The sequence below is a fragment of the Balaenoptera physalus genome, assembly GCF_965194825.1.
Source record: "Balaenoptera physalus genome assembly, chromosome: 8".
Taxonomy (NCBI): Eukaryota; Metazoa; Chordata; class Mammalia; order Artiodactyla; family Balaenopteridae; genus Balaenoptera; species Balaenoptera physalus.
This window is the reverse complement of record NC_138887.1, coordinates 74,031,420-74,045,635: the sequence shown is the minus strand read 5'-3', so window position 1 is coordinate 74,045,635 and position 14,216 is coordinate 74,031,420. Positions and strand designations below refer to the sequence as shown.

Below are 14,216 nucleotides of genomic sequence, written 5' to 3'. Positions count from 1 at the left end.
TTTAGAGCAGTTTTAAAAATACAGAAAAATTGTTCAAAGACAGTAGAGAATTCCCATATATCCCATACCCAGTTTTCCCTATTATTACATCACGTCACATAGGCAGGGAGGAAAGGAGGAAGGAAGAAAAATTGAGTTTTGGGGATTGGGAAAGGGTCTTGTCTTGTCACTTCCCTTCAAAGTCCCCAGCATCGCAGGACACCAGGTGGAGGTCTTGCTTATGGGATATCCTTTAACGTTACTCACTGGTTCCAGCTCAGTCAGTTTCCAATCAGAAATCAATATTAAAACCATGCTTTCCTAGAGCAGGCCCAAAATGTTACCATCAATCAGTGTAAGTGTATCTTGAACACTTAAATGTTAAGCTTAGAGCCAACACATCCAAAACAGCAGCACATCCTTCCCACCTCTCCCTGTAGGGCCCTGTGTGGCAGTGTCCTCATGGTGCCTGGAACTGTCCCGGGCCCACTTGGGTCTGCTCCACTCAAGGGATCTCCTGCCACGGAGCTTTGGATTTACTGTCACTCAAGTGTCAATAAATGCTAATTGCCATTATATCCAATATAAAGTATGTACATTTTGAAGGAGAAAAAACTCTCATACAAAAGGTATGAATCTCTAAAGGTAGAATTCAGCCATCATGATCCAGGAGAGTTGGGGAGATACACACACACACACACACACACACACACACACACACACACACACATACACACACACACACACACACACACAGAAAAGAGGTTTCAGCCCACCCTTCCAGTCACATCACATATGAAGGACTATCCCACTTCCACCAAGCAAGTCCTGGGCAGAGACACAAACACAGTTCCTTGGAGGGGCTAGAATGTCAGACTCCATGAAAGAGTGTAAACTGCTTATTTACATACCACATAAGATGAGCTCAATGTGGCTGAAGCCAAAGGTCCTTAGTGATGCAGGAAAATCAACCTGTTCATTCTGGGTGTTAGAATATAAAGAGAACGAAAAACGCCTGGCTCCACACAGGACGCCGTCTGAAACGCGTTTCCTGTCACAGCCACCTGCCTTTTCATTAGGGTTCTGAGTTCTGTCTCATTAAACAGAAGAGTTGATTCAGTTGGGTCCACCTAATTATTCTTATTAAAATATGTAACCATAATATTTTAATTGTAAATTAAAGCTGCATGCATGAATGAATCTGAATTCATTTTAATTTTACAATGGCCCAATGCCAAGGCCTTTTTACAGGGAAGATCCATCAGCACGGATACTGCGCTCGTGGGAGTTCAAACCAATGTGCAAATGGAACATGTTTAGCTAACAAGGGAGCCTCTCCCTCCCTGTCCTCCTCTCTCTAGATTTATTGCGGTAATAAAGCTATTTTAACAAGAGAGACTGCAATCGACTCCCCACTCTACCCACCCCATCTTTAAAAAAAAAATTTTACCAAACTCCTAAGCTGGCACTACCAGCTTAGGTAGAACCAAGATGTCAGTCCTGGGCCGTTTGCATCTTGAACAAGGATGGTAACTAGGTCTCAATTCACATGTCAACCTTACGATTAATTAGCAATGTCTCCTGTGGGCACCAAGCGCAAAGGGCTTACACACACGCTGCCCCCTGGTCTAGATTCTAGAACAATCAGTGATATTGCATTCAGCTCTTACATATGCAGTTAGGTGGGACTTGAATTATTTTCCACTAAACAACCACCAGCCACCAGGATATTTAAAGGCTCAGCCAAAACCTCCTCCACTTCTAACTGGCATTAACTACAGGGTGCTGATGCGGTAGCTGCTGAGATAAAAATATCTTGATAACTGAGGCTTTAGGAAAGCCTCTCCTTGACTTCTAAGCTGAGGCCTGAAAGATAAGAAGTCGTCAGCCTGTCAAGGTGGTGTGAAGGCTGGGGAGAGAGATTATTCCAGGCAGTGGGAAAAACATCTGTGAAACCCCAGGGGCCCAGGGCACACAGAGCAATCAAGTTTCCAAAATAAGGCGTGAGAAGGGCAGTGGGTGGAGGGAGGAGCAGGAGACGAGCCTGGGGAAAGAAGTAGGGTCAGATCATACAGGGCCTTAGAAACCATATTTAGGAGTTTGGACTTTGTTCTAAGAGCAACATGAGAGAAACCAAGAAATTCTGGCCACACACAGAAAATGAATTGATATGTGATGAACAGTACTATGTTACGGCACATCCAGAATCTCGCCTTGCTGTGCTTATTTCTTGCTGACAGAGGCTCAAGTAAATTTCTGGGCATTATACCTCTTTCTCCTTAACGGTATTTTCCTTTTCAATTGAAGGACTTTCCAGTTTAAAACTGCTTAATGTTATTATATAATTAGTTATAATAAAGGACTTTTCAAGGTCAATATAATGCTTTCTTTATGCAGTTGGTTAAAGTTTGTGTCTAGTTTTTATTAACTGAAATGAACTTTAAAAATCGTGATTAAACCAGCCAAGCAAAAAAAAAAAAAAAAAAAAAAGCTTCTCATTGGAAAAAAGTCTTTGTTGCTTTCATGGGTAGCTTTCTCCCGCCAAGAACAATTTTTAAAATGTGCCTTTGGAATAGTGCCGGCTGTCAGCACAGCTCCACTCTCAGGCCAATACAGGTGTGTAGTGAAGCATTCAGCTTACCTGAAAGGAGGCCTGGCCTCTGCCCTTGGCTTCTGGGAGGTGATCTCTAGGCCCCTGGAATGTCTTGCCTGACAAGAGTATCTTTGTTTGCCTGGGCTTTGGCCACTGGACAGTCTAACAATGTGAATATGATGGAGGCTTAGGGCCACGCTCTATCAGCTGTGACCTCTGGAGGAACTAGAGACTAATGGTACTAGCCTGATCCCAGGAGAAGTGGACAAAAAGGTCGGCCATGCAGGCAGGATGAGCCCCAGTAAAAACTCTGGACACCAAAGGCACAGGGGAGCTTCCCTGTGGAAATTTTCGCACACTGGCTCCTTGTGGAGAGAATAAGCAGTAGCTCTGCATTTGGGCCCCTTCCCAACTTGGTCCTCTGCATCTCTTCCTTCAGCTGGTTCTAACTGGTATCCTTTCCCTGTAATAAACCATAACGGTGAGTATAACTGCTCTCAGTGAGTTCTGTGAGTCTTTCTTGTGAATTATCAAAACTGAAGATGGTCTGGGGAACCTCCAAACTTGAAATTGGTATCAGAAGTGAGGGCAGTGTGGAGACTTGCAGTTTGGCCACCTTCACAGAGAAGGTATTCCCTGAAGCAGGCACCTTGGTCCCAGTACTGTTTAACACAGGGACAAGGAAGAAGCATGCCTGGTCTTCGTACTGGGTAGGGCCAAGAAGGCTGCACTGATGCTGGGGAGTGGGGGTCAGCAGGTTCAGGAGGGCAGCTGTTTTGTTCTTTCGTTAGCCCCCTTCTATGACGTCCTGTGGTATATCTTGACTCTCCTCTACAGATTTATGGTTAGAGAATGAAGAACTAACCTGTAGTGAGTCAAAGCACATGGATTATCTATTTGGGGATTTCTGATGACATACCTCTTTCTGCTGTTCTGGAAACATCTTCAACACAGGACACGATCGATCTGAAAAATAAGATACCAACACTCAGTGATTTGGAACCTCCGTACAGGAGCAGATATGCCTCTCAGGGCCTCCCACCCAGATCCCCCTCGAGAGCCTGCCCTCCCACAGTCTCTGAAAAGTATACCTATGCTTCTCCCCCACCCTGTCTCCTGCTGACCCAACCAAGGTGAACATCGGTCCATCTGGGAATTGGGAGTTTAGGACATGGCAAGGCCAAGACAGCCAGATGATGACCGGCCCTCAAACTGAAGGCCAGGCAGAGTCAGGCTGGAGGTGGAGCCTTGGGGAAATCAGAGGAGGCTGGAGATGTTGGGGAGCAGAGGGCCACGAGGGGCAGCAGGGGATGCTGGTTGGCAGTGAGGTGAAGAGAATGGAAAAGATGCCCAGAGAGCCACCACTGAGAACAGCCCTGACGGTTTCACCAGCAACCCAAGCTTTCAAGGGACAGGTCACTCCTGTGACATTTAAACTACTCCAGAGTTCAGATAAGAGACGGTGTGGCCCCAAGAGGGATGAAGATCGGAACCTTGATTCTGAGCCTCCAGTCAGTGCAGTCAGCCTCTGGGCTGATTCCAGGCCCTGCATGTTCCTAAGATTGTCTATTGTTCCTTAAAACCCCACTTAGCTAGTTGGACTTAACACCTACTCCCTGCCAAAAAAAAAAAAAAATTTTAATCCCCTCACTCTATGCATGCACATGTATTTTACAACAGAAAGGTGGCTATGGCTGCATGGTCACGATTTGCCTTTATTTTGATAATATAAGTCTGACCCCACTTTCCAGATGATTATTATCATCCACAAGTATTTCCTGAGTCTCCACGAACGTCCCTGGCACTGCAGGGAATACGAGGAAGCAAGAATTCCAGTTCTGGTCTCCAGTCCCACATGGTGGGTGTCGGGGAGGAGAACCGAGAGCAGGCAGAGGAAAGAGCTCCCGAAGGAGGGGAGCGAGCCACACCGTGAGCAGTGGCTGCGCTTCCAAGGGGAAGGAAGGTCCTTTCAGCCAGAGTGAGCGAGCGAGCAGGAGGACCCCCAGGGGAATTTCAGTGTTCACGGAAAGAGGAGGAAGAGGTGTGACAGTGGCATACACAGAGGATGGGGGGAAAGCGTGATGGACAATCCAGAGATGGGGGCCAGGCCCGTTCAGCTGAGGGAAAGGGTTCATGGAAGGTGGGAAGCTGCCAAAAAGGTAGGTCTGCATCCTAACCTCTGGAACCTGTGAAGGTGATCTTATTTGGAAAAGGTGTCTTTGCAGATGGGTGGGCCCCAAATCCAATGACAACTGTCCTTATAAGAGACAGAAGAGAAGAAATCATCCACACACAGAGGAGAAGGCCATGTGAAGATGGAGGCAGAGACTGGAGTGATGCAGCCACAAGCCAAGGACACCTGGAGTCACCAGAAGCTGGAAGAGCAAGCAGGCCTTCTCTCCTAGCGCCTACAGGGGGAGCACAGTCCTGCCAACACCCTGATTGCACATTTCTGGCCTCAGGAATGGTGAAGAGAATAAATTTCTGTTGTTTTAAGCCACAAAGTTTGTGGTAATTTCTTATGGCAGCCACAGGAAACTAATACAGAGAGGCTCTCTGGGGATTAGACTAGAAAGGTAGGCTGGGAACGTAGCTGGGGAAGGGGGAATTCATTCATTCACTCACTCACTCACTATTTATGTGCCATGTGCTGGAGTAGGAGTGGAACATACAGTGGAGTGCAGAGCAGACTCAGAGCTTACGAGATGACTTCATAAATATAGTGTAGAAATGACAGGAAAGGAAAGGAAAGGACAGCCTCTTGAAAGAACGGAGAGACTAAATAGGGAGGTGGGAGAATGTCGCCTGGGAAGGCTGCACTGAGAAAGTGGCACTTAAGCTGAGGCCTAAAGGGTGGTGTGACTTAGCCAGGAAGGCTACAGGAGAAAGGTATTTTAAGCAGAGGGCCTGGCGTGTGCAAAGGGGCAGAGGCTGGAAGGAGGAGCAGCTCAAGAGTTCAGGTTATTGAAGGAATCCCTGCATTGGCTGAAGGCTAGGCCATGGGTTACATCTATCTTGGGATTCCGCCCGAAACACTGATAGGGTGGGTCCTTGACCCCATGCCGCCACCCCTTCCAGATCCTCCTGCCACTTCCTACTCCTCTTCCCCACCCCTGCTCAGAAACCACTTCCCCGCTCCTGCCCCAGCTCTTCACCCCCATTACACAGCGTGTTGTGCAAGTCCCTGCTGGCATTAACCTCACTTGCATCATAATACTTGTATATTCTCTTTCTCCCAGTTGACTGAATGTCTCCAACAAAGCACATCTGCGTTTTCTTGTGTAAACTTCACAACCATTCTGTGAGGGAGATTTGAGTGTCCTCACTTTACAGGTAAGAAAACAGAAGGTTGGAGGGAGCGGGTTGCCCCAGGTCACATAGGGAGGGAGAAAGCTCGATTAGTCCAGTGTGAACTCAAGCCAGTCTGCTTCCCAACCCAGGTCTTCCCGTTGCCTGAGGCTGCCTCCATGACTGTGTGGCTGGACAAACGGTTCAAATTTTGGGTCTTAATTTAATTCTCCCCAAAGGACTTGAGCTTTTCACCCACCCCCACCCAAGGCAGGAGGATTGAACAGTTCTCACAGGGCATGGGCCACCCTGAGATGCTACAGACCAAGTCAAACTGTACAAATAGGAAACTGAAAGTTTAAACTGGCTCCAAAACATCACAGATAACACACAATCAAGCTTTAATATTTTAAAGCTGGATAGAGGGATGGGGGTGGGGTTAGAGGGGAGAAGACTTTCATTTTCCACTCCATCCACTTCCACATTGTTTGAATTTTTCCAGTGAACACAAATTAATTTTACATTTTTTCAGGTAACAATCATTTAAAAATAAACACAATAATTCTATCAGAAGTATTAAAAAAGAAATGACAGGCCCAAAATGGAGACACCTGTGCTAAAACCAAGACTTAATACCTAACCAAACTGCCATTACAACCTTCCCCAGGAATGTAATCCCAACTAGAAAATGTGAAATTTTCTAGTCAGCACCAATTAGGTCACTCTTTTGATCCCCCCAAAGGAAGATGAGGTAACTCCTTCGGTCCCCCATAGGGAGGTTACCTAAGCCAGAAATAATCTTTTTGTTTGTTTATGGCTTGTCTTGCCTTTGAAAACCTCTCCCTCTCTGCAGCCCTTTGGAGCTCCCCTCTACTTGCTAGATGGGATGCTGCCCAATTCATGAATCGTTCAATAATGCTAATTAGATCTTTAAATCTACTTGGTTGAATTTTTGTTATTCAACAGAAGAAATAATGACTCAAACATAAATTATGGAAGATTTTTACTTCATGTAAAATAAACAGCAGATTCAAACGTAGGAAAAGATGCTACCTTTATAACGCAATAGAAAATGTCATCTGGTACTAGACCTTGCCATGGCATTTACTGATGGGGAGAAGGAACTTAAATGATAGCACAATAGAATGGTTTGAGAGAAAAGTTAGATGTCTATAATTTAGCAAACCAAAGCCGCTAGTCAGGAACTGCCCCCTGATAAACTATGCCCTCCTGGTGGGTTGTAAAATTTTTCATTTGTTTAGATTTCCGAATTCCCCAGGTTAGCCCCTATGCCTGTCAAAATAATGGATATGGAGAATTCTTGCCTCACTGAAAGACTTACAGGAACCAGTGTGGAGATCTGACCCCAGGTGACCATCAACAAGGCTGTGCTTGGAGCATTTTCTCTCCCCACCACAACCAGGGAACCACAGCATACGTCCATGGTCACGCACTGCAATCCACTCTCCCTCCCGCTTAGTATCCTCACAAGAATTGGTCAATCTCACAGCCATTCCAAACAACAGGGATGATTTCTCAAACCTGTTATTCAGGTTAGAGCTGGGGACACACAGATGACGGAGCTACATGGTGACCCACCCCACTGGAAAATACGGCAGCTACCGAGAATCCTCTGAGAGACTCAGCGTGTGTCTTCATGACTGCATCACCACCTTGAGAGCAGGATTTGCCAAAACCAGAAACTCCAGGAGGAACCTGCCCTCCACTTTTCACCCTGGAATATTTCTTCTATAAAACAGAAAACATTTGTGAAACAGACAGAATTCTCTAGAGCAGAGGTCAGCACTATTTTTCTATGAAGGGCCAAATGGGAAACATTTGAGGCTTTGCAGGTCATATGGACTCTGCTGCAACTATTGAAATCTGCCATTCGTAGTAAGAAAGTCCCCACAGACGGTAAGTAATCCAATGAACACGGCAGTGTTCCAGTAAAACTTTATCTACAAAAACAGGTGACAGTAGTTTGCAGACCCCTGCTACAGAGCAATCGAGTATTGTGCTTTCAGTTCTATACCTTAAAAGCCCTTCCTTAAATCAACAGGGGACAACCTTCGTATCGCTAAGCTTGGTCTGTACACCTAATGGTGGTCTCCTCTCCGCCAAGCACATTACTGACCAAAACTAGGCTCTATATGTGAGTGGAGTGAAAAAGGGTTACACATGTTCTCCACCGGTGAAATAAGGAATAACAAGCACGGTTTTTAGATTTCTTTAAAATGAAAATAGAAGGGGGTGAGGTTCAAGTAGCACAGTTTTGGTTTTTCCTACCATCCCATGTCCAAACAACAAACTTGTTAATCATGAAACAAGATCTGAATTTACATCAAAGTCACAAGGATATCCTGAACAGAATGAAACTGGTTTTATCAAAAATCTACAGTTATTGACCCACCATAACAATATACAATTTCATAAACCAAATAGACATGTTTTCCTGTACTTCCAATACAGAAACCAAGAGAAACCTCCTGTGTTTCCAGAATAAAGTGCAGGTGGATTCATAACTAACCTCACAGTGGACAAGGCCTAAGCGTAAGGGGAGATGAGTGTATTTTTATAAGGAAACAACTTTGTTATCTTTCTTTTCTTTGCTGTGTTAGGAAGAAATATACTTAAAAATACAAAATATACTTAACCTCTTCTCCCTTCGGGAAGTGTGGCCAGGTTCCAAGAGTAGGGGGCTTCAGGCTGGAGACAGGCCTGTAAGTTGGGTGTGGAGAAGGCAAAAAACTAAAAAAGATACCATCTGATTATTATTTCCCTCCATGTCTCACCATCTTGTTTGACACTGCTTTCTGCCTAGTCTTAGAGAAGAGACTCCACTACGGGACACCCGTGCTTGGGGAATGGCATCACTTACCTGGTTCCTTTCCTATTACAATTCTGCCTCCAGAGAGGGTTATAAGACAGTTAGACAAGAGCCTTGGTACTGAGGTGGGGGAAAGGGTGTGAGATAGGAACCCCAGGGAGCACCTGAGAGGGTCCAAGGGGAGTTGCCCGAATAGCCTTGGTCACTCTCAGAGGTATCTAAGAAGTGGGGGGGGGGGGGCTTCCCTGGTGGTGCAGTGGTTGAGAATCTGCCTGCAAATGCAGGGGACATGGGTTCGAGCCCTGGTCTGGGAAGATCCCACATGCCGCGGAGCAACTAGGCCCGTGAGCCACAACTACTGAGCCTGCGTGTCTGGAGCCTGTGCTCCGCAACAAGAGAGGCCGCGATAGTGAGAGGCCCGCGCACCGCGATGAAGAGCGGCCCCCGCTTGCCACAACTAGAGAAAGCCCTCGCACAGAAACGAAGACCCAACACAACCAAAAAAAAAAAATAAATTAATTAAAAAAAAAAAAGAATAGCTCTTTAAAAAAAAAAAAAAGAAGTGGTGGGCGGGGGGTGGCTACTTCCAGGGGCATCCAGTAGCTGTGTTGATCTGGGGTTCTCCAAAGCTTCGTGCCCACCCTTCAAAGGGAGAACTTCCTCCCACTGCACCAGTCCTGTGCCTGAGGCTCCTCGCGTGTGCACAGAGGAGAGAGCCGTGTTCTGCCATGCCTGTGTCTCACCAGCTCACTGCCTCACAGGGGAAAGGCTGGCCATGCCAGGGAGTTTATGTTGTGGCCATCATGCTCCCTAGGGCACTGAAGTCCCCAAGGAGTCCTCTAGGACACCGAGAGGAATTGGTCCTAGTAGTATGGTTAGTAAACATCTCCCTACCCTCACATAAACATAAAAACAATACAAAGAACTTGAGAAAACAGTGATAGACATGACCATATGAAAATTTAAACCTGCTGTATGTTTGAAAAGGGATTTAAAGACAAATGTCACATAATAATAATATTTATAATATGTATGACAAAGTATTAATATTTCTTAATTTGTGGAAAGCTCTTACAAATCCATAGCAAAGAATATTCCTGTAGAAAAGTGAACAAAGGTTACTAACAATCAGTTCACAAAACAACGACAATAAAGGTCAAACTCAACAAGAAAACAACCTGATTTTTTAAATGGGCAAAGGACCTGAATAGATATTTCTCCAAAGGTAATGTACAAATGGCCAAAAAGCTTATGAAATATACTCAATATCACCTCACATCCATAAAGATAGCTACTACCAAAAAAACAGAAAACAAGTATTGGTGAGGATATAGAGAAATTGGAACCTTTGTGCTGGTGGGAACGTAAAATGGTGTAGCTGCTATAGAAAATAGTACGGAGGTTCCTAAAAAAATTAAAGTAGAATTACCTTATGATCCAGTAATCCCACTTCCGGGTATATATCTAAAAGAGTGGAAAGCAGGATCTCAAAGAGACATTTGCACACCCATGTTCATAGCAGCGTTATTCATAACAGCCAAGAGGAGGAAGCAAATCAAGTGTCCATCAACAAATGAGGGATAAGCAAAATGTGGTGTGTGTATACACAATGGAATACCATTCAGCCTTTAAAAGGAAGGAAATTCTGACACACTCTACAACATGGATGAACCTTGAGGACATTATGCTAAGTGAAATAACCCAAACACAAAAAGACAAATATTTTATGATAACACTTACTTTATGAGGTTTCTAAAGTAGTCAAATTCATAGAAACAGAAAGTAGAACGGTGGTTTGCCAGGGCTGGGAGGAAGGGGAAATGGCGAGTTCTTGTTTAATGGGTGTAGGGTTTCAGTTTCAAAGATCTGGAGATTTGTTACACAACAATGTGAATATACTCAACACTATTGAACTGTACGCTTAAAACAGGCAAGACGATAAATTTTATGTTTCTTACCACAATTAAAAATAACATTTTTTTGATAAAAAGGTCAATAATCTATTTTGAATGTTTAACCTTGCTGTAAGTGCAAATAAAAATGAGATGCCATATTTCTGTCTATCAAATTAGAATGTTTCTTCAATGATATCCATTGCTGGCAAGCATCATGGGAAATGGAACTGAATGCTGCTGGTAGGAATGTGAGCTATTTCAATATTTCTCAAAAACAATTTGGCCATATGTTTCAAAAGCATTTTTAAATTGCTTATGTTCTTTGACTCAATTATTCCACATCTGGAATCTCAACCTAAAAAAACTGGTCAGACATGTGCAAATAATTTTTGTACAAATGTTCACGATGCAGTATTTTTCATTTAAAAAATCAAATAAAATAGAAACCTAAATGTCCATAAGTAGTACACTAGGAAAAGTGAATTATGGTAGGGCTGCATAAGAGACCACCTTGTAGCCATTCCAAATTATGTTACAGAAGAATATTAAATGATAGGAACTGTTCAAGAAGTATTAAGTGATCTTTTTACATATGTTTTTATTTCTTTACTTATTTATTTAAGAACCGAAACCTACATGTGACAAGTCAACAGTGGTCACTCCTGTTTTATTTCCTTCTTTTCTGTATTTTTCCAAAAGTTTACAATGCGTTTGTTAAAGTAAGAAAAACATGATGATATCACTTATATTCAGAATCTTAAAAGATGATACAAATGAACTTATTTACAAAACAGAAATAGACTCACAGACATAGAAAGCAAACTTACAGTTACCAAAGGGGGGGGTAAATTGGGAATTTGGTATTAACAGATACACACTACTATATATGAAATAGGTAGACAACAAGGATACTGTATAGCACAGGAAAGTATATCAATACCTTGTAATAACCTATAATGGAAAAGAATCTGAAAAAATCTGTGTGTGTGTGTGTATATGTGTGCGTGTGTGTGTATATATGACTGAATCACTTTGTACACCTGAAACGTAAATCAACTACAGCCCAATAAGAAAGTGGGGAAAAAAAAAGAAAGCCATATATATATATATATATATGGATTTCTTTTCTTTTTTGGCCATATGGCTTGGCGTGCAGGATCTTAGTTCCCCAACCAGGGATTGAACCCAGGCTTACGGCAGTGGAAGCACCAAGTCCTAACCACTGGACCACCAGGGAACTCCCAGAAAACCATATATTTTTAAAAAGATAGTAAACAATGTATTCAATTACTTTTATTATTCCCCCCTCCAAAAAAAAAACAATAGCTAATTTCACTTTCAGTGTTTGTTTCATTTCCTCCTAAATGGTCAGCAATTTTTCTATTTAAATTAAAAAAATCACTGGCTTCTTACTTTCATCTGTATAAGGATATGCCATCAGTGGTGTTATTTAAAATTCAAAATTTAATTTAGTGCCAGTTTTTCCCAGACCTGCTCTCAGTGCTACCTATGTCCTTTGCAGGTCTGTAGTGGGGATAGGGGTGGGGGGGGGGCGGTATAGCCCTCCCAAATCTCCCCTAGGGGGAAGTTCTTGGCCAGGGTCTTGCTGGAGGGGTAGTTCTACAGGTAGCCCTGTTTTCTATCACCTGTGGGGCCCTCCTCGGACACAGGAAACAGCATCAGTGATGGGCATCGGACTCCAGGGAAGCCCATGCACAGGTTAGCCAGGTGCCTGAGGCACGGCCTGGCATGGAAAGCAGGGACGGCTGGACACCAGCTCCCTCCCAGCATTTAGACTAGGAAACACCAAGACTTGGCAGTTCTCTGGGTCCTGAAGCTAGGAAATGATGATGAGAAAAGGGAGAGATAACGATGTCTTAACTGGAGTTCTAAGGGACCAGAGCTTACACTTAAACAGAAGCCATGATGTAAATAAAAGATCTCCTGAGATATTAAAGAAACCGGCCACCAGAAAAGTTGAATTACAGAAGCCGGCTTCAGCTGCTGATGTCCGCAGGGCTGCCTGGTGCCAGCGCCGTAACCCAGAGTTCTTACTTCCCCAGTGGCTTAAGTGCCCAGTGTCTCCTGGGTTCCCATGCACAGTGTCCTTACAATAAGCAACCCCGTACTTGATGTAGCTTGAGGGAGATCCCAATTTGTGCAATCAAAAGAGCTCAACCAAAAAGAAAAAGGAAAAAGAGCTACACCAAACATGAGAATGGACTGAAGTGGGGCAGTCATGCGCTTTTGAGGAGGGCCGGCAAGGTGTGCAGAACCATGTGTAAATCAAGCCCAAGCTGTTCTTCCTCAGTCTGATCTTAGAACTTTAAAAAGGCAAAACCAAAATGGAAAATGGAAAAAAAAGCAGAAATCTGAAATTCAGTTAATGTTGGAAGACAAATAAAATTACCATTAAATTTTTCCAGCATTTATCACACATACACAAAAATATATTAAAGAGGGTTAGCAGTCTAAAAAAATAATGGTTCCTAACACATAAAATAATGAAACCACTAATTTGCTAATCTCTATGATATAATCTCTATAATGGGTTCCATTTATAGTCATGAATATGATGCTAGGACAAATTTAGGGTTTGAAATCCAGAGACAAGAAAAAGAAAAAAAAAAAAAAATATATATATATATACATATATATATATAATTTTAGCCTCACAACCATTTTGGTGGCATTTAGGAAAAGTGCTACCTTAGACTTACAGATGCTCCGGACACAGGCATGTGCATGTTGGGCCTGACCTCCACCTCCCTTCATACACATGCTAAGGAGAGCCACTGAGGGGAGAACAAAACACAACTAGGATAAACAGAGGAAGGAAAACAGCCATAAAAAGCAGATGTAGGAGAGAGGAGCAGACCGCTAGAGCAGACAGGCAGGTAATAATGGACTGCCTAACTTGTGCTGTGACATCTTCTTTCCTCACAAGAAACTTAACCTCCCAGATCAAATCCAAAAATATTTTTCACACTTCCCAAACGGTCTCCTTCCTTTTTTATGCTACTAAGTTTCTCCTATTACTGATTCATCTGGGCTACTCATTTTCCCCTTTTAGAAAAGCAGACAAACCTCAGAAGTTGGGGGAGGGGTATTAGTAACTTAAATATTAATGTGAATTAGTCCAATCGGATTGCATTCCTATTAACCAAGAGTGATCAATCTTCAGCTACTCACTCTCCTCCCCCACCACACAAGACCATCGGCTTTTGGGTTTATGGAGTTCTTTGCAGGCTGATGTATCCCTCAGTGCCCTGCCACAGGACCGTGAAAGACCTAAACACACAGCCTCCTAAAGAATGACAGAAAATGCCCTGCTCCTCTCTCCAGCCAGCAGTTGGAGAGACATTTTTTTTAACTCTCCACTCACCCTACCCCTTCACCTGATAAGAAGACTTTGTGAAAGTATTACCACAAAAGTTCCCATCAAAACACTATCTGAAGAAAAGCATCAAAAGAATAAAATACCTAGGATTAAATTTACCAAAAGTGCAAAACATATACTCTGAAAACTACAAAACACTGTTGAAAGAAATTAAAGAAGATCTAAATAAATGGAAAAACATCCCGTGTTCATGGATTGGAAAACTTAACATTGTTAAGATGGCAATTCTCC

At 43.4% G+C, this 14,216-nt stretch overlaps 1 protein-coding gene across 2 annotated transcripts in view; it reads right to left on the bottom strand.

Annotated features, from left to right (window-relative positions):
* The window catches only part of SNX10 (sorting nexin 10), a 73,111-nt gene that overhangs the window by 19,887 nt on the left and 39,008 nt on the right, over positions 1 to 14,216 (bottom strand). For both annotated transcript variants that reach the window (XM_082472148.1, XM_082472149.1), the window contains exon 2: positions 3,492 to 3,538. In XM_082472148.1, coding sequence (XP_082328274.1) covers positions 3,492 to 3,515 — 24 coding nt within the window. In that variant the 5' untranslated portion in view covers positions 3,516 to 3,538. The remainder of the gene's footprint in view (positions 1 to 3,491; positions 3,539 to 14,216) is intronic.